A 20,064-nucleotide genomic window follows, 5' to 3' on the forward strand; every position below is an offset into this window, starting at 1 on the left:
GTTTATAAGTGTTACTGAATTCCTTGTAGCGGTTTGGCCGTAATATATTTTCTCTGTCAACCAATACCCAACTGCCACTGTTATTGCATGGAGGTTCCTCTAAGAATAGTTGGAACGCTTGGCCTTCCAACTATAGAAAAGGGATCTAATAAATAAGTCCGGAGACCCCTGGCCACCCTTTCATAGGGTTCCTGCCAGGCACAGGGCCCGCAATGACTCTCTCCTACCCCCAGGCAGAGTAGCAGCGGCTGACAGGGAACACGAGCTTACCCACCAGAGTAAGGCAATTCACAATCTCTTAACCTTGAGCTCCACAAGCTGCAGCTTCTCGGAGCAGTTCTCGGCTTGGGCAGAATTGAAATGAGCTCTTGCAATCAACGTGCAATTAATGGTTGCACATCTAGGCATCTGGGCACGGGGTGCCGTGCGTGTGAGGGCGGACAGGGGACATGGTGCAGAGGTGTGGATGGGGGCACTCACAGTTAGGCAATCCCGCCTTACACAAGAGATCTGAAAAGGCTTGTGTGGGTTTCGTCGACTGCTCTTGGCTCATATGTTAATAAACAGCATTTGTTGCGTGTCTACTGCCAAAATGGTCTTTACAGGCATGATCCCATTTCAACGGCAAGATCCTCCTTTTTGTGGGCAAGACAATCGAGGCTCAAGGAAGTTAAGTGACTTTTTCAAAGTCCACGGCTAGTCAAGCCCCAGACTGGCGGATCCCAACGTCAGTATTCTTGACCATCTTGTCGCCACCCCCAACTTTGAAGATTCTGGGTTAGACGCCTCTGTGGGACATCCTGCCTGGTGACCAACTTTGTGTCCTTCTTGGGTCACGCTGCTCAGGACCCCAGGTTTGTGTGGGGAAGCCCCACTGGTCACACTCAACCCTTGGCATACCGTGTAGGGCACTTCTTTGCCACCCTTCCGTGGTGTTCCACACCACGATGGGGACCCCAGGAGACTGCAGCCCCACCCTGCCAGAGGAGCCCTTCCCCTTGGCTCACAGGGCCTGTGCCTTCTTGGGCAGCCCCCAGGGGAAGCACAAGCCCTCAGTCTCTACAACACTGCGTTCCTGGTGGGACACCCCTCCTGACCTATCCCACAACTCTGTGCAGAGGTCCAGCATGAGGCATTCCTTCCAGAGGGTCCAGCCGCTGTGGGGCGCCCAGCAAACTGCAGCTCAGACCCTTTGGGTCTCCTTCCCGGACAGTGCCCTGCTTGTCCACGTCCCTCGTGGGGAGCCTCAGCAGGCTCAGCCCTGGTCTCCCGCGGACAGGGCCTTTCTGGGTCTTAGAGTGCCTCCTCCCGGCCGGTTTGGTTGCCCCACGTACCCCGTGGGAAGCCCCTTTCTCCGAGAGCGCCTTGCCAGGCATTCTCCTTGCTTCCCAGACCCTCCATTCTGGTACGGGTCGCTTTCGGGGGCGTCCCTTCTCGCCTGGTCCCCCGCCTGCGCGGGGCGCTCCCTCCCCCCCGTGAGGGCGGGCGCTGGAACACTGTCACCAGCCGCCTGCAGGTGTCTCCGCACGGAGGAGCGCGCGTCCCTGCGCCGCGGCCGCTGCCCGGCGCCAGCGACTCCTTGCTGAGGGGCACTCGCGCTCCGGGCTCCGGGAGCGCAGGAGCCTCTCCGTCGCCTCCGACGGCCCCCAGCGCCGCGCCCCCACCGCGGGGAGTGTCATGGGCCCGCACCGCGTCCACCGCCGCCGATCGCAGGCGCCCGAGCCCCGGGGCGCGGCGTGCAGCAGCCGCTGACGCGGGGCGCCGGCTGCCAACTTCGCGCGCGGAGCTCCCCGGCGGCGCGGTCCTGGCGGCGCGGGCGGCATGAAGACGAGCCGCCGCGGCCGAGCGCTCATGGCCGTGGCCCTGAACCTGCTGGCGCTGCTCTTCGCCACTACCGCCTTCCTCACCACGCACTGGTGCCAGGGCACGCAGCGGGTGCCCAAGCCCGGCTGCGGCCAGGGCGGGCGCGCCAACTGCCCCAACTCGGGCGCCAACGCCACAGCCAACGGCACCGCCGCCCCCGCCGCCGCCGCCGCCGCCGCCGCCGCGGGGAACGGCCCCCCAGGCGGCGCGCTCTACAGCTGGGAGACGGGAGACGACCGCTTCCTCTTCAGGAATTTCCACACCGGCATCTGGTACTCGTGCGAGGAGGAGGTCGGCGGGCTCGGTGAGTGAGCGGCGGCGTTCGCGGGCTCGGCTCCCGGCTCCCCGGGCTGCGCGGCCCCGGAGGCTCGAGTCCCCAGCTGCGCTCCCTGCTCAGGGCCGGCGAGGGACCCCGCACCGCCGTTCCGGCGCCCCGCAGGGCTTGGCCCCACGTTCTGTGCGGGGAATGAGCGTTGGGCCGTTCGGGGGTAGACTGTTAGGTGTTCGGGACGCTCCTCCGTTTCACGGTTGGGGGCCGAGCTCCCGAGGCTTCCGAGCTCCAGGCGGCTTTGAGGACGTTGCCGCGCCCTAGGGAGGCGCGTCTCCCGGGAACCCACCCCAGCTGCAGGTCGCAGGGGCGCGCGTTCCTTTCGGCGCCAGAACTCCTCTCCTTGCTCGCCCCGCCCCTTCTTTCTTTCGCAGGGCTCTGGGTGCCTCCCACCCACCCCATCCCGCCCGGGGGGAGGGGTGCTGGGACTGCTGCTGGGAGCCGCCCCTCCCACCGCAGATCTACAGAGTCAAGAGCCGAGCGAGTCATTCTTCCAGACCCATCTCCAGCCTGCACTAACAGCTCTCAGACGGGGCTTAGAGAGCTCGGGGGTGGGGAGTGGGGGCAGCCCGGTGGGTTCCTAGCTGGGAGCCTTTTGCGTCCTGGCCCCGGCCGGGAAAGGATGCGACGGGAGGGAAAGGAAGCAGGTGAGAATGCGGGATAGCTGGCTGAGGCTCCGATCAGAACTGGGGTGTGTGTGACTTTTTAGAAGGCAGACCAGGCTGCTCCCTTTGCCTCACACCCCCTCCTATGCCACCGTCTAAACGCTGCCAGGGCCGGAGCGAGTGCTCGAGGAAGGCAGCGAGGCTAGGCAGGGCTCTGGGAGAACCGCCTGACAGTGGTCTTGCCAAACGCCGCCGGGTGCTGGTCCTCAGCTCCGGTACCTGCCAGTCCCAGGTGTGGGAATGCTCTTGAATGAAGTGACCTCTTTCCCCAAGGTTAAAACTCCTCCTTGCGTGCAGAGCTCTTCTGTGCGGACATGGTGTTACGTGTGTACTCCAATGTAGGTGGATCGGGACCATGACTAATAGTTTGTCCTGCACACGCCGCTGGCCTAACTGACGTAAAGGTCAGAGGGAAGAAAGTGTGGTAAACGCCAGGAGTTTGCTTCCTCTTCCTGGAAGGCTGGCTCCTCCTCAGCTCCAGCGGGGCTCCCTGGCCTGCCTTCAGAGGCAGCGTCGTCTGGAGGGGAGACCTCTTTGGCTCTCCCTTTGGAGACAGGGGTTCCCCATCTTTGTATCTCATCACCACTTTTCCCTCCCTCTTCACACTTGAAATTTTCTGGGGCCTGCCTTTTGGTCCGTAGCTTCAGACCCCTGTCCTTACAGGGTGAGCCACTGGGCAGTGGCTAGTGAACAGTGCGTCTCGACGCCTATTTGCGGGGTAATGTTGGATGAAGCCATCGGATGATGGATCAGAGGTTTCTTGAGGCGCTTCGTGCTCCGTCTCACCTCTGGGGGTGCCCCATTGCTCCGTGCGGGCTGTTTGCCAGACAAAGGTGTTTGAATGGGGCCCTCTCCCTGCCCAGTTTCACACCGTCAGACTCACTTCTGGTGTGCACTCCTGTCTTGAATTTTTACTCTGGTATGTAATAAAAAAATGAACCTCAAAAGGCATCTTGGCTAAAATTCCGTGCTTTCCACTCAGCCCGACCCTGACCTCTCCCTCGGAGGCCCATAGAGCCTGGCCCTCATTCTGCAGTCTTTGTGGGAGACATCCCGCACACCCTTCTGTAGCTCAGGGGGCTGTTTCCAGGGTTTGGGAGGCCTGCTCCTGGACACTTGGCCGCCACCTCCGACTAAGTTTCTCCTTTGTGGGGAAACGCAGGCGCCTTGCTCCTTCCTTCGCACGCAGAGCCGTGTCTCTGGCGGCGGAGCCGTCCTGAGCCCCGCTGGCCAGCTGAGCCTCTTTATTGTTGGAGGTCTCTCCTGGCCTGTCGCTGATGGTCATCGTCCAAACCCTGGCAGTCGTTTCCCGGTTGCTCATCCATGTAGCTTGTCCAGGGCTTGACACATGATGTTTACGCCTGAGCATTTAGAAACTTATTAATCGGAAAGCATTTAAGAACAATGTTAGCTGATATTTATCGAGTCCTTAATGTGCAGCAGGCGCAGTGAGAGCCACTCACCTGCCAGATCTTGCTGAGTCTTTGCCAGCAGCCGTGAGGCAGGCGCATCTGTGGTGCCCACTTTCCAGGTGAGGAGTTGGAGGCTCAGAGAGGTTTCTGTCCAGGCCTCACTGCTGGCTGGGGGCCTGAATTGTCTTCTCGGGGCAACAGTGAATCCGGGGGAAGGAGTAAGGGAAGAGAATGGTGCACTTGGGGGCTGCAGGAGGGGGTGATGTGGTGGGTTCAGCATGAGACCCTCCCTCCCGGTCCTCTGTTAGTAAAAACATGGATGATTAGTTTCTGGGGTAAATAAAACAACCCCCCACAGTTCTTTCTTTTCTCCTAATCACCGTTAGCTAGAGAGTGCCCCTCCCAGAAAATCACAGTTTTCCTGCCTAAGAGCTTGGAAAATAGTTATCAGCCTGTCAGTGCTGGTGAGAAATGTGGAAGGTTTGAGCCGGCTTGGATGGTTTCCCCGGCCTGTCCCACAGTGCCCAGATTCTCTCCCTCTACCGCTGTGGTCCTTAAAGGGTGTCAGGAATGACCTGGCCCCAAACTTTTGTTGCTATGACAACCTTTCTTCTGGGTGCTGTGACCATTTTTAATTTATTTTTTACTTGAAGAGGAAAGAATGCCCCAGTAAACGGTGAAAGAATCCTGTCCTCCCCTCCCCCCACCACTCCTGAGAACACGGAGGATCAACTTCCTTTCCTCCCTGCCCAGGAAACTACAAGGAATTTTACCTTCCCGGGAGTGAGAGCACCAGCCACGAAATCCCAGCCTCTTGCGAGCAGCAGCTGCTAAGTGTTCCTTCCTCTCAAAAGCGTGCTTAGTAATTTCTATCTGTGCTCAGAAAAAACTCTCCCCACTCCGGGCAGCCACAGGGAGATCTAATAAGCCCTTCTTCCCACACTAAACATCCAGTGTTCACAGAGAAAACTGCAGCCTGTCCTAAACAGACACAATGCCACCAGACCCGGCACAAAGGAGCCTTTTCCCTCCTCCAAGAAGGAGCATCAGCTTCCCTCCACAAAAAGAAAGGCAAGTGTGGCCTTGACACGGAATTACACCAGCCCTTCACACAAATTGGATTTCTCTCTGGTTCGGGTGCTTGGAAGGGTTGGGTGGGTGCAGACGCAGGCATTCAGGGGGTGCTCAGCAGGGTAGAGGCTGGGGGAGGGGCAGTGGTGGGCAGACAGGGTGCCCGGCGGGAGGGTATGCTGACTGGAAGCATAGGTGAGGAAATGGTGACTGGAGAATGGATGAGGGGCCAGGGACAAGGACGACTTCTGAGGATGGCTGGAGGGAGGTAGGGTTGGGGCGGCCAGAGAGCAGAGCCATTATGGGAAGCAGGCGCATGCTGCTGGGGGTTCCGGCTTGACTCTGGACCCACTCTCTTCCCTGCAATGGGGGCAGCAGTGCCCACTCTCTAGTGAAGGATGGACTTCTCTCCAGGGTAAGGCCAGGCTCTGCCTTTTTGTAGTGGTGTGGTTTGGGCAAGAGCCTCGGTTTGGGAGTCGGAGCAGTTAGCCCTGCTCCAGGTGTGAGGATCCGCGAAAGGTGCGGTGCGGTGCAGGGAAGGTGCCGAGCCCCTGCTGGGTGAGTGAGTGCACCCCGCCCCCTGCACGCCGCCCCCTCCGAGCCACTCACATCTCTCTCCTGTGCACCTCTGCAGGGGCCAGGCCAGTCGGTGGGCCTCCCAGCTTTGGCCGTCGTTCTCCTCAGTCTCCTCCACACTGCACCAGAGTAACCAGGTTCTGTTCCTCCTTCGCAAGCCCCCTCCAACAGCCTCCTCTTATTCAGAGTCAAAGCCATGGTCTCTCTTGCAAGAAGGTGGCCCGCAGCCCCTCCCTCGCTACAGCTTCTCTCAGCTCTCCTTCTCTGCCTCCCCAACCCCACCCTGGGCCTCCGACTCCAGCCATATTGGCCACCAGCACCAGGCGTCTTCCCAGCTTCAGGGCCTTTGTACTGGCTCTTCCCTCTGCCTGGAATGCTCTTCCCCCAAATGGTCACAAGGCTATTTCTAGAAACTTCTTTAAGTCATTGCTGAGCTCTCTCCAAGCCCTGGAATCGACATTGATCTCCCTGCACATTTCCTGCTTAATTTTCCTCCCAGCACGTGCCGCCTGGCCTCTTCCTTCCCGCTCCTTGTCTGTTTTGTGCCATCCACCAGCCTGTGCAGGCAGAGCCTGTCCACCTGCGTTGTTCCTGCTGGCACACAGTAGGTGCTCAGTCAGCGTTTGTGGGAGGAATGTTGCTGGTTGTCAGGACACTTTGTCTCCAGTTCTTTTCCTGGCTCCAGTGTCTTCTAGACTCAGCGAGACGGGGGGCTGTCTGGGGACTCCTCCTCCGTCCACTGAGGCAGCCAAGTGAGTGTTGGGTGAGACCTCTCCCCCTTGGGGGGAGACAGTGCCCACTGCCTCTCTCACCTTTCTTGCTTCCCTTCTTTTCAAAGAATCCCAGCTTCTCTGCCCCATTCCCTTAAGCTATACTGGCTACACGGTGCTCGCTGGGACCTGACCCCGTGTCAGAGGCTGCCGACCTGCGCCCCGCGGGTCCCATCTGAACTCTCTGTTTGCCATTGGCCCTTGACTGTTTACAGTGCCTTTGAATAAATTGCCAACATTTGAAAATTGACACACTTCACAGAAACATTTGGATTTACGGTTTTTCTCAAAAAACCTGGCAGACCTGTTGGCACTGGGCTCAGGCGCCTGTGGGAGCCGCTGCTGCTGCCACCGACAGTGTTCAGTCACCCTCATTCGCCCCACCTCCTTGCTGCTGGCATTTCTTGACATACCTTCCAGGTATTTAGAGCCCAAGCCTTGGAGTCAGGTCACTTTCCTCCTGTTCTCAGGACCCTCTCGTGTGTTCCATTTCACTCAGTCCCAGCCACGCGGCTTCCCCTGCCTGGTGGTTTAACCCCACTGCCTCTCTGACTCCCTCTCCGCACCCCAAAGTCGCTCTGCCCCAGCCACACCGCCCTCCCTGCCGATCCTGGAACAGGCGAAGGCGCCACCCCCCACCCCCACCCCTGCCCCAGGGTGTTTGCACTTGCTGTTCCTACTGTCGGGAACTCTTCTTCCCTTGGCTGCATTCCTGCAAGTCTCCCTCCTTCTGCCTGGACAGACGGACTGACGTCCTCTTCTCAGCAAGGCCTTCCCAGAGCGCGTTGTCTGAACCTGAGAACTCGCTGCGCCCAGCACTGCTCCCTCCCGCCTGCTCCCTTCCACGCCCTTCCAACTGCACAGGTGCAGTTGTCTGATCCCATCACACTCGGGTGGCCTCTTCACCGTCTTCCTCCCCTGCTTGGATGCCGCTCCATGGGGTGGGACTTGGGCCGCTTCACAGAACGCCCTGTCCCGGAACCTGGATGAGCAGGCACTCAGCAGGGGCTCGGTGGCGGCAAGCTGGGTGGCCCTGGGATTCTAAGAACTTCTCAGGCCCTCTGCGTGCGTGGGTGTGAGCGTGCAGCGAGAGGTCAGGATCTGCTCTGAGCCTGTCATCCCCACTGACTCGTCAGTGTTCCTTCGCCTCTCCTTGCGCTCCTCTCCTGTCCCCGGGAAGAGTGTTCAGGGGGACATTGTGAGGAGCTGGAGGCGTGCAGTGTGGTCATCCCCCTGTTTAAATTCCAGGTACCAGGCTCGGAACCATCTTGCAGGGGTGCTGTGGCTTCTGTGCTGCCTGCAGGACTGTGGCTGGTGGTGGTTACACTCTTTTTTGGTCCCAAGTGGTGGAAGGAGACTTGAGCCCAAATAAGAATAAATGGGAGTTTGGAGGCTGTCTGTTTCCAGCACTTGGCTCTGCCTTCCTCCGGGTTAGCTCCACGCGCAGTGCGCTTCCCCCATGGCTGTCCCTGAAAGCTTTGAGCTTCCCTCCTGTCCCTCCAGTAACTTCAACAGAAAAGGGGATCCTCCTCTCCAAGGTCCCAACAAAAGTTTCAGAGCTGGTTCTCACTGGGCCAACTGGGATTATGTTCCCATCTTGAACCAATCAGTGTAGCTGATGGGGATGGATTGTGTTGGTTGGCCAGGCCTTGGTCACATGCCTGCCCTGGGACAGGACAGTGGGGCAGCTCCGCCCAAATCAGCTGTCCTGCGAGTGGAGGAGATGTCTGTCGTTGAGTCTTGCCCAGCAAAGCTGTGTAGCAACAACTCCAACCCTGAGTTGCTCACAGCTGCACAGGTTTACTCAGCTCAGGCGTCTGTGGGTCGTGGAAGTAGGGCCTCTGGGCGGGGTCACCCCCATGTGTGACGGTTGCTGGCTGTAGGCTGCAGGGATGGAGGCCACTGGGCCGTGTGCCTCTTGTCCTCCGACAGGCTAGCCCGGGCATGTTCTCAAGTGGCGTCAGAGATGTGAAAGCCACAGCAAACCCAGCTGTGCAGGCACTTTTGCAGCCTCTGCTTACAGCCCATTGGCCAAAACAAGTCACATGGCTGAGCCGAGGGTCAGTGTGGGAGCCCCACAAAGTTAAAACTGCCAAGGGCATGATTATGCGGAAGGGAGAAGAGTTGAGGCCACTGAGCAATCACTGTACCACAAGTGGTTCTTCAAAACCAGGGGCTGGTCCCAGTGGAAGGGACAGTAGGTGCTGGTCAGGCAAGAACAAGGATGCACCCTGATTACACGACAAGGACACGTCTGGGAGCTGAAGGAGCCCGTGGCCACGCCCTCCACTGCCTGCCCAGTTCCTTTTGCCGGGCGCTGCAGCTGTGCTGGAGTTCAGAGGTTCTTAATCGTTTGGGGCTGTGGGGCTCCATGATGCTGGCGTGAAGCTAAGGGCCCCTCTCCAGAGAAATGCACCCCTAAACACACGGTTCGGCCTGCATTTCCTGAGGCCCGCCGCTGACCCCACACCAGGTGGAGAATCTCAGATCCAGCTGGTGTTTCCCAAACTTTCCTGTGACCCAGAATCATTTAGAGAACGTGGTAGGATACAGATGCCTGGGGCCTTGCCCTTGGACCTTCTGCTTGGTGGGTCTGAGGTGAGGCCCAGGAATTTGCATTTCTGACCGGCTCCGCAGGGGGTTCGGAAGCACAGCCAGGCACAGGTGCAGTTGTCCGATCCAGCCCTGCCTGTGCGTCTGTGAGTGGGGCGGCGGGCGGGGCTGCCGTTGCCTGCTGCAGAGTACTGCGCGGGGCTGCCCTCGGCAGGGCCCCGACTGCCCGCTCGGTGCCTCTCTCTCTCTGGCCGCTGCCGCCTGCTCTCACCCGCTGTGGGGCCTGCTTCGCTCGCCCTGCTCTGCCTTGCTGGCCCCCTGCAGTTCCCGCCACACCAAACTGATTTCCCACCTCAGGGTGTTTACCCTCGGTGGTACCTCTCCTGGGTTCCCTTCCTCTATATTTGAAGAACTCACCTTCTAGTCTCAGCTCGGCTGTCTGCAGACCCTGCACACCCCACCCTTCGCTGCTGGCTCCTCCCGGGGTTTCTTTTCTTCACCCCACTTTCTGCTCACTGAACTGTGCTTGTTTATTTATTTCCCCGCATGTTTATGATTTGTACTTCTCCCTAAAGAGGGCCCCTCAGAGCAGACCGGAGACTGTATTGACTCCCCACCGTGGGGTCCCAGGACTGGCACCCAGTGGGGCCAGGAAGATCAGAGAGCGGATAGCCAGGCTCCCACTGTCTTGGGATGTTGGGCCATTCTGTGTAATGTGCACGTTATCCTTGGAAATGCTCCTAACAAAATTAGCCACTGAGGGCTGCAGGTTGTGGGGGGGGGGGGCGGGGGCGGGGAAGGGGGTAGGAGGGAGAAAGTGAGAGGCAGGGTTAGACAGCAGAGCAAAGAGGCCTCCTGGCCCACGAGGAGTGCCCCCGGCTCCCCAGGCCTGTCCGGAGGGGCAGCCCCCAGCCTCTGACTCCCCAGGTCCCGGTCAGAGGTGAGGGTGTGGGCCCTCTGCACACGGTGAGTGGAGGCCTGGCAGGCTGTCAAGGACCCTGAGGCCTGGGTGAGATAGCTGGTGGAGACAGTGGTTCAGAGCAGAGCAAGTGGGACTTTTTCCTCTTCTGCATTGGAGGAAATGTGCTTCTCAGTTTCCTCATCTGGAAAGTGGGAGTAATAGTGATACCCAGCTCCCGTGAGTCCTGGTTGCTTTACATCTACTTAACTGGGCGGCCGGAACCTCTATCGGGAAACTGTCCATTGGCCCCAAACATGAATACAGCAGAACTCCATCACCGCATTCTAGCTGGGTGGCGGAGCTGGCGGGTGTGGGAGTCGGCCCGGCCCCAAACCACCCAAGCTGAGGTTCCTCCCTTGTCACTTTTGGATTGCTTGCCCCAGGGGTTGCCTCCTCCCCTGCTGGTGGGGACTGGAGGAGGGTGTCTGTGCTCCAGCTTCTAGAAGGGGAGCTGGAAGCCTGGGGGCAGGGCAGTGGCTGTGGGGGCCTTGACCTGTGTCCCAGCCTCCCAGGGAGTGGGTCAGAGATGGTAACTGGGACCCGGGAAAGACACTGTGAGGGGTGAGAGGCATGAAGGGAGGATATACCCAGAGTCTGAGAGGGATCCATAGAGAGGCTGGATTAGATAGGGGGACCAGAAGGGGGTTGGTGGTAGAGGGGGAGAGAGACAGAGAAAGGAAGACACATACGGGGTGGGGTGGGGAGAGGCAGAGATGGAGACACAGAGGGACAAAGGCACACGGAGGGAGAGACAGACATGTGTGTACACACACATGCTTGTGCACACATGCGCACAAGCACACACACATTCACAAGCGCCCACACACGTGCATGTGCACACACACTCATGAGCACTGACACATGTGTGTGCACACATGGAAAGCTCACATGCATGTGCATGTGCACACACGTGCACACCCACAAATGCTAACGCGCATTCACATACACGGATGCCCGCACGCTCACGCACAAGTGATCATGCACGCACATGCACACACTCGCATATGCTTGTGCACACATTCACGAATGCTCACACGTGTGCACACACACGAATGCTCACACACATGCACACACAATCATGCATGTTCACACAAATGCTCTCACACACACCCACACACATGCACACACACGTGCACACACATTCATGAGTGTGCACATGCGCGCACACACACTCACGAATGCTCGCACACATTCACATACACAAATGCACACACTCATGCACACACACACAAGTGGTCATACACTCACACACATGTGCACACTCACACATGCCCACATGCACACATTCATGAACGCTCACATGTGTGCACACACACGAATGCTCAGCCCCCGTGTGCACATGCACACACATTCACGAATGCTCACACACACGCACATGCACGAATGCTCACGCACGTATGCACACACAATCATGTATGCTCACGCACAAATGCTCACACACACACACTCACGTATACCCATGCACACATGTGCACACATTCATGAATGCTCACATGTGTGCACATGCACACACTTGTGAATGCTCACACACACACACATGCATGCACTCTCACTCAGAGAGCAAGCCTGGGGAGCTGGAGAGGAGCAGCAAGTGAGGGGTGCCCGAAATAGCCTGGGGGGCGGCACGGAGCACTCGCGGCTCCTCTGCGCTGCTCTTTTTTAGGGGAGGCTGAGTCCCTGGCAGGAGGGGCCGCTGTGCCCACTGGCCCGCTCTCAGGGCCTTAGCCCTTGGGGAAGGGCAGGAGAGGAAGGCAGGCCAGACCCTCTCTCTTTCCTTCTCCTCCCTCCACCCCCCTGGTGGCAGTGGGGTGGGCTTGGTGTTGGAGGGGCTTCAGCTCACCACAGCTCACTAGGCACTCTCCAAACTATCCCAAGTTAAATGTTTTATTAATCATTCACAATCTAAGTAAGCTCAGTATATAGGAAGTACCTTCTCAAGAAGCCAGCTGGATCTGTGCCTCTGTCACCTGTGGGACTCCACACCCCTCTGCCCATGTTTGTTGTTCCCCCTTATCTCTGGGCCTCTATCCATCTGCTTCTCTAATGAGGAACCAGTTCTGGCAGAGGGGTGGGGGGAGGCTTAAATCCCTGCTCCCTTCTGTCCCCCTCACACTCATGCCTGCCAGCCTTGTCTCATGGTGCCCCCTTTGCTCGAGCCCCACCTTGCGAGAGAGATCTGGGTGGCCCTGGAGAGGCACAGCAGGAAGGAGGCCCTCCCCAGAACGCCCTCCCCAGAACACAGCTGGGTGGCGTTCTGCCTCCCCGGAGTTGAGACCTCCGCTTGGAGTCTGATGGCATCTCAGGTGAACAAGTCCCAGACCAACCAGCTCCTCTCCCATCCTCACTGGCAGGGACAGGCTGGGTCATGCCACTGCGTCCACAAATCGGGGGGGGGGGGTCAAGCAACCACATTGTCCTCTTCCGGGACCCAAATAAAAGAGGCTCTTTCTCTGCGCTTCCATGGCTGTTGGGGTGGGGAAAAGGATGAGCTTCTGCCCAGAAGGGACACACGCATTTGGCTTGTGTTTCCTGTGGTCCCAACTAACCTCTTCTGGGGCTGGGGCACGGCATGCCCACGTGGGCCTGCGGCGCAGACAGCCGGCAGGACTGGCGGCAGCACGAACGCCTCGCACAGCCTCACTTGGCCTCCTCAGCCCCACCTCAGCCCATGACAAAGGACAGCAGACAGCGCCATCTTCCCAGTTTCTCAGGCAAAACCCTTGGAGTGATTGCTCTCTCTCTCCCTCCCTCCGCCTCTATCACTCTCTCTCTCTTTCACACACACACACACACACACACACACACACACACACACACACACAATCCACAATTCACCAGCAAATCCTATTGGCTCCTTTAAAAAACATCTTCAGAGTCCAACCATTTCTCACCCTCTCCTCTGGCACCCTGGCCTGAGCCAGCACCATCTCTTGCCTGGATGACACCAGCACCCACCTCACCGCTGGTCCAGCTGGTGTCCCTCCCCCGGAGTCTGCTGAGAGAACCGGCTACACACTGGATGGCTCCCATCTCAGAAGGAGCTGCAAGACCCAGCATAACTTGTCCCTGTAATCTCTCTGCCTCCTCTCTCACTGTGCTCTTCCTCGGCTCCAGCCCCACTGTCCTCTGGGCTTTTGCACCAACACCCCCGGGCTGCTGCTGTCTCAGGGCCTTTGCACATGCAGTTCCCTTAGCTTGAACACTCTTTCCCCAGCTTTCCCCTTTCATCTATTTTCACGAACACCTACCATGTGCCAGGTTCTGCCTAGATGCTGGGATTCTGGCAGGAAACGAGAGAGATGGTTTTAATCTCATGGAGGTGACATTCTTGAGCATGAAGACAGGCAGCAATAGGCAATTTAATTCACTTGTGCATTTAACTTAGATTTATTGAACCCCGACTGTGGCCCCTGTGGATTCCGTGGCGGACAAAACAAAGGCCTTACTTGTCTCCATGAGCTGATGTTCTAGAAGGGACAGACAATGATAACAGGTTTCTCACTTGCCATGGCTCACACGGTGCCAGATTCAGGCCAGAACGACGCTGGACTCAGGGGTCAGCGCAGCAGCTGGACACCCTGGCGGGGTGAAGACCTCTCCTGCTTCTTGACTGCGTAAGCCAGGCACGGTCCAGTGACCTCATAAGCCTACTTTCCATTTTCCTTCTAATGGTGACGGAATAGAATTTTTGAGAAGGTTATTTGTTCTTACATGAACCCTCACCTGCTGGACAAGTGTTTCTCTACTTTCAAGTGTTTTGCAGGGTAGTTTTTTCCGCCTTGAAAGATTTATCTTCCTTTGTTGTAAGAAATTATCCTGCAAGCTCTCTTGTCTTCTTTGGTTTTCATTAGTTTGATCCATTTATTTGAGCACTTATTCTGCTAGGCACTCAGGAGTGCCTGGTGAACTTGATGAGTGAAGTCCCTGCCCACCAGGAGCTTACGTTCCAGTGGAGAGAGAAAAATAAGTCAGGTGAAAATAGTAGGTAAATCAATAATCTCATAGAGACAGAAGCGCAATGAAACAAGGCCATGGGGAAGCACTTGGGGGCGGGGTGTTGATCGTGGGTCAGGGAAACTTTCCTGAAGGAGCATCATCTGAACCGAGGCCGAGCGGTCGGAAGGGCGGCGCGCAGGGTCCTGGAGGAGGTGGCAGCATTCTAGGCAGAGTGAACTCATCCCTGGTGATTGCTCGCTTCATCTTCCACTTTGCGAATCAGTTTTTAATGGGTTGTGTTTTCTCAGAAAATAATTTATTCAAGAGTTTCAAATTTATTTGCATAAAGTTTCACATAGTATTTTATTATGATTAAAAGAAAAAGTTTCCCCTTGTTTCCTTTTGTACTCCTAATCCTGTGTATTTGTGCTGTTTCTGTCTTTGTTTTAATTTCTCTTACTCAAGTCACTGAAGGCGATGTGAACCCTGGTAAAAATTGCTTTTCAGACCCTCTGGAAACTGCAGACTGGCTTGAAATCTTTTCATGGGTTCTGTTCTGAGATGCCACATCCCCAGATTGAAGGTCCTGGTGATTTTTTCCATCTTTCTCCCCACCCCACCTTTTTTTAAGGTCCAGATCTTGCCAGTTTGGCTGTTTTATTGCCTCTCTCATTCAAATAATCAGTATTCTCATATTTATCAATTCTGTTTGAGATTTCTGATATATGCTTGTTTTCTTTAGGCTTACTTTTTTGAGGTTTGTTTTGCTAGTATGTTCAGATATTTGAGTTGAAAGTTTTGTTTTCATAGTTAAAAAAGAAGAATGCTTATAATGCTACGGGTTTGCCTCTGAGCACCGCTTTGGCTGTATCTTGTGAACTTCAAACCACAGTGCTTTCTTTGAAATGATTTTCTAAAAATTCTAAATTTACAATTTTGTTTTTAACAGTTCTGAAATTTCACTTATGTTTCTTCACTGATCCAAGAATAATTAAGTAGAGCACTTAAAAATTTCCCAGTGCTTTGTCTTATTTGCTTAAACTTGTGTCATTAACTACTAGTTTTACTGAACAATAGAGAAGGTGGCCTATGAAGTTTCTGCTTCATAATTTTTGGGGGTGGATGTTGTATTTGAAAAAGCAGTATATTCCTTGTGTATAAGGTTAAGCGGCTTTATAGATGGTATTATTCAAGGATTATTTTGTTATTTATTTCTCTTTGCTTTTTTGATCTGTCAAAAGCTGAATGAGGTAGGTCAAAGTCTTCCTCTTCAATAGAATTCTTTCTATTTTTACTGTGTTTATGATAGTTTTGTTTTTATAAAACTTCATTTTATGTATTACAAGAAGATTTGTGGCAGTTATATTTTCATTGTAGAATTGTAGATTTTATTTTTGTCAATATTTCCCCTAGAGAATGCTTTTGAATTCCAGTTTTTCATATTTCAATATTTCTATCCCTGCTTTCTTTTGCTTGTGTCCCCTTTACCTGTCTTTGTCACCCTTTTCTCTTAACTTTCCCATGTCTTTCTGTTAGATGCATACGTGGTCAAAACAGTATAGTTAGATTCTGTCTTTTGGTACAACCTGAGGGTCCTCACCAAATAAAATTTATTTCTATAATAAATACATTAGATTGCATGTCTCTATTTTTGTTGAATGCTTTTACTTCTTTATTCTTTAAACATTTTCTTTGCTTTTATCTTTTACTATATGGATTAGGTTTTGTTTCTTTTTTATTTACTGATGATTTAAAATGTATACATGCTGCTGTTAATTCTGTTTTTAATACTTAGGCATCTATTCCTCTAATAATTTTGAAGAGCAATACTGCCAACAGTACCTCTTTGGTAGCAGGATGAGGAAATTAGTTGCTCTTGAATTCTGTTTTTCACTCATATTTGTAACAATAATTGCCACTTGATCCCTTGCTTAACTGGTTTCAGGGCTAATTGCAAGTCCCTTTACTTCACCATTCCCCCATTTTTATTTATGTCTCGGTTGGCTTTGAACGCTGGTGTGTGCGCTGGCTCCCAGCTGCGTGCCAGGTCCCCTGCTGGATGCTGAGGGTGTAGTCATAAAGAGGATGGCTGGGTAGGTTCCTGTCCTTGCAGAATTTCAAGTTGTGTGTACATGTGTGCACACGCACGTGTGTTCTCGTGTGACTGTGTGTCTGTGTGAATAATACACAAGGAAACAAACCCGTTCTTCTCCGAGGAGAGACATCTGAGCGAGACTTGAAGGGTGAGAGGGAGCGGGGGCTGGGCAGTCGGAGAGAACGGCACATGCGGAGGTTTGCCCAGGGGCAGAGCTTCGTAAGTGGGGGAGGCGGAGAGAAGGCAGATGCAGCTGGAGTACGGTGAGCCCCACAGAGTGGGGAGAGTGGCATGGCTGGAGTGGGGGAGGGAGCAGGGACAGGGTCAGCGCCTGGTCAGTGTGGAGGGCTGGGCTGTATCCTCAGTGCACACCACCTATGTCTTAACTCTCCCTTCTGTCTCTGTTACTTGTCTTATAATCTTAATGCTTTCGGGGGGTCACATTCTTTTGGAATTTGTTTTGCGTTGTGTTCTCTGAGCTTCTTGGGTCTGTGGTTTGGTGTATGACATTGTGTGGGGAAATCTCAGTCATCATTGCTTCGAATACTTCTCCTGTCTCTGTTTCTCTTCCTTCCCTCTGCTCTTCCCATTGCCCGCTGCCGAGCTTTCGTCGCGGTCGCATAGACCTCGGCTATTCTGTTCTTTCTCTTTTGTCTTTGCTTTTCTGTTTTGGAGGTTTCTACTGAGACATCCCCAAGCTCAGGAAGTCTTCCCTCAGCCATGCCCAGTCTGCTAGTGAGCCCGTCAAAGGCATCCGCCAGGCCTGTCACAGTGCGTTTGATCTCTAGCGTTTCTTTAGGGTTCTTTCTCAGACTTCCTGGTTCTCTGCTTGCACTGTCCGTCTGTCCTGCATGACGTCTGCCTTGTCCATTAGGACCCCTTAGTACATTAGTCATAATTTTTTTCATTTCCTGGTCCCATAATGCTCACGTCCCTCCCTCTTCCGAGTCCGGTTTTGATGCTTGTTCTGCCTCTTCAGACTGTGTGTTCTGCCTTTTAGTCGCCTGGATTTCTTTCTCGAGAGCTACAGATGATGCGCTGGGTAAAGGGAACTGCTGTGAATAGGCCTTTAGTAATGTGGCGCTGAGGTAGGCGGGGGGAGGGCAAGTGTTCTGTAGCCGTGCGGGCGGGCGGTCCCCGTCTGTTCCTGAGCCTGGGCTGGGTCCCTGGGCTGTGAACTTCATGTGTGCTTCTCAGGCCCCTCGGAGGGGGCGGGAGTTGCGTATTCCCCTCCCCCAGGGAAAAACTCTCTCTGCCCCTTAAGTTGTGCCTCATTATGTTCCCGACTCACATCAAAGGTCTCCTCTTTGGCAGTGACTGGCGTTTCTCAAGCTTAGTGCTACAACCCTCTGACACGCGGGCTCAGGTTTCTGCGGGGCTGAGCCTGCTCCTCACTGCTCCCATTGTGCAGCGGAGCCTGCCAGTGTGTCTTCAGCTCCCTCACTGGCCTTCCTCTCCGCACTTGGCTCCCGTTTCCCTTCCCGGCAGCTTCCGCAACAAAATCTGTTATCTTATCCTCCGACCTGCCAAGTCCTGGTTACAGAGTTTACATTTCCTTAGGGACACAAGCAGATGCTTTCGGGAATCACCTCGCGCTGCAACGGCGTGCTTCTCCTCTCCACGTTGAGCACACCGTCCCGTTTGGGGGCTGTACAAGTGTCCCCTGCGCCCTGTTGTGATTACTTCCCCCGCCGCTGGGTCTGGAAATGCCTCCCGAGTGCTAGTATTTACTTATAAACAGGACGGTGGCTGCTCTTTGACCCTTCTTCCTGTCCCCTGTTGCCGTTAGATTCTTCCTCACACGTCGGAAGTAGCACCGCCGGTTGGCAGTTACATCAGTAAGTCGAGTGCCGACTTTTCAGGGTGTGTCTGTATTTTGTGACTCTGCTGGCAGTGGCGGCAAGGCCTCCCTCTCTCACTTGCTCGCGGTTTGAGTGTGGAAAAGAGGAATTGCCTTCACGTTACTTGAAATACTCTAGTTCCTTTCTGGGGTATCCTTGACATTTTATTTATTCACTCATTAGAAAATTTTGTGAGTGCACACTGTAGGCCAGGCCCCGCCCTTTCTGTGATGAGGATACAGTGGTGAAAAAGGCAAGGTGTCTCTCTTAGGAACTTGTAATTCGTTTTGGGGGGAGTGGCGTGACAACATATAAACAAGACGGTTCCGAGAGTGAGGGTTACAATGGAAGAAAGGGAAACAGTGATTGGACGGAGGGTGACCGAGGAGTCCTGTTGGTTTGGGTGCGAAGGGGAGGGAGGTCTCTCTGGGAAGGTGATGTTTTTCTTGAGGTCTGAATGTCAAAAGGGGGCCTCCCAGGGAAGATCTCGGGGAAGAGTGTCGGGCAGCAGGAACAGCGAGAGCAAGGGCTGAGGCGGGAGCTGGGCGCTGAAAGTGGCGGCTATGGCTGGGGTCAGGTTGGAAGGTCACCGTGGAGGTCCATGTGGAACGGCAGAGTGAGCGGTGGTGGTGGCCCAGGGGGTGGGGCTTGGGAGTTGTTTTGCAGGAAGGACCAGCAGGACTTGGTGATGAGGCCAGCAAAGGAAGAAGAGGAATTAAAGATGACCCCTAGGTTTTTGGCTGGAAAAATTAATGGAGAGTACCATTTACTGAGTTGGAGAAAAACAGGGAGGAACAGGTTTAGGAATAAAATCAGAAATTTTGTTTGGGGCATATTCAGGTACAGGTACTGGTGTTGACCTCTGCTCTGCTGAGGACCAGGGACAGAAGTTCCGACCGGAGTGTGTGTGAGTGGGTGTCGCGCTGGGGGTTTCTCCATCTTGGCGCTGCTGGTAGTTTGGACTGGATCAGTCTTTGTTGTGGTGGGGCTGGCCGGTGCCCTGTGGGGGTTTAGAAGCCTGCGTGGCCTCTACCAATGCAATGCCAGCAGCATCCCCCCACCCCCATCAAAGCGACAATCGAGATGTCCCTAGGCCGTGCCCGATGTTTCCTGGGGGGTGGAAAAGCTGCTCCTGATTAAGAACCGACGTGCAATCCCCACAGGGACGATGATACCATCACGGGACAGAATGGAAACTACACCGCAGAAGTGCCAGCACTGCCTCCTCCCTCAGCTGTGGGCACGTCCCAGCTGCTCACGTTACTTTGCCTGCAGATCGAGGGTACTTCCTGCCTCAGGACCCTTCTCGACAGCTGCCCAGTGGCCGTCGTCAATGACTGCGATTGGCAGTGGGAGGAAACCCATTTATTCTCCCTCTTCTAGGATTGAACAAAAAGGACCCGGAACGCTTTCTGTGCCCACACACTGATTTACAGGGAAACCCTAGACAGTAGTCTTTACCCACCTGTGCCTCAGTGTCCCTACACGTCAGGAGAAAGCAACCCCAACTGCTCTCTGTGGATCGGACAGAGCCTTAAGTGGGAGAACCGATGAGATAATCTGGGAGACTCAGTTTGAGTTTTCGGAGGGGGGCAGAATATCACAGAAATGCACAAGGGACCGTGATCTCACGGGGTGCTGTGAAGGTGAGCCTGTAAATAATTAGGAAACATTTCGCTGTTATAAAGCACCGGGTTCACTGTGGGAGTGATGGAGAAGGGAGGCCCTCCGAGCCGGTGGGCAGACCGGGAGCCCAGCAGTCGCACCGCTGCTGGGCGGACGGAGCGGGGACGCTCAAGGCTACAGTAATCTGTGTGTGATGTTTTGTTCAGGTTCGGCGTAACCATGGAGACAGACTTCCCCCCTTCTTTCTGTGGAGCTGATTCCACACTCCTCCACATATGTATACATCACACACGCATGTCCCCTCTTCCCACCAGCTTAACTCCTTCTGGCTTGGGCAGGAGACCCTGGAGGGGAACAGCACCTGGAA

At 55.0% G+C, this 20,064-nt stretch overlaps 1 protein-coding gene across 3 annotated transcripts in view; it reads left to right on the forward strand.

Annotated features, from left to right (window-relative positions):
* The first annotated feature begins 1,583 nt into the window (after positions 1 to 1,583).
* The window catches only part of GSG1L (GSG1 like), a 200,634-nt gene continuing 182,153 nt past the window's right edge, over positions 1,584 to 20,064 (forward strand). For all 3 annotated transcript variants that reach the window (XM_053920354.1, XM_053920314.1, XM_053920406.1), the window contains exon 1: positions 1,584 to 2,167. In XM_053920354.1, the coding sequence (XP_053776329.1) occupies positions 1,822 to 2,167 (346 nt within the window). In that variant the 5' untranslated portion in view covers positions 1,584 to 1,821. The remainder of the gene's footprint in view (positions 2,168 to 20,064) is intronic.

Source organism: Desmodus rotundus, chromosome 1 (assembly GCF_022682495.2).
Source record: "Desmodus rotundus isolate HL8 chromosome 1, HLdesRot8A.1, whole genome shotgun sequence".
Taxonomy (NCBI): Eukaryota; Metazoa; Chordata; class Mammalia; order Chiroptera; family Phyllostomidae; genus Desmodus; species Desmodus rotundus.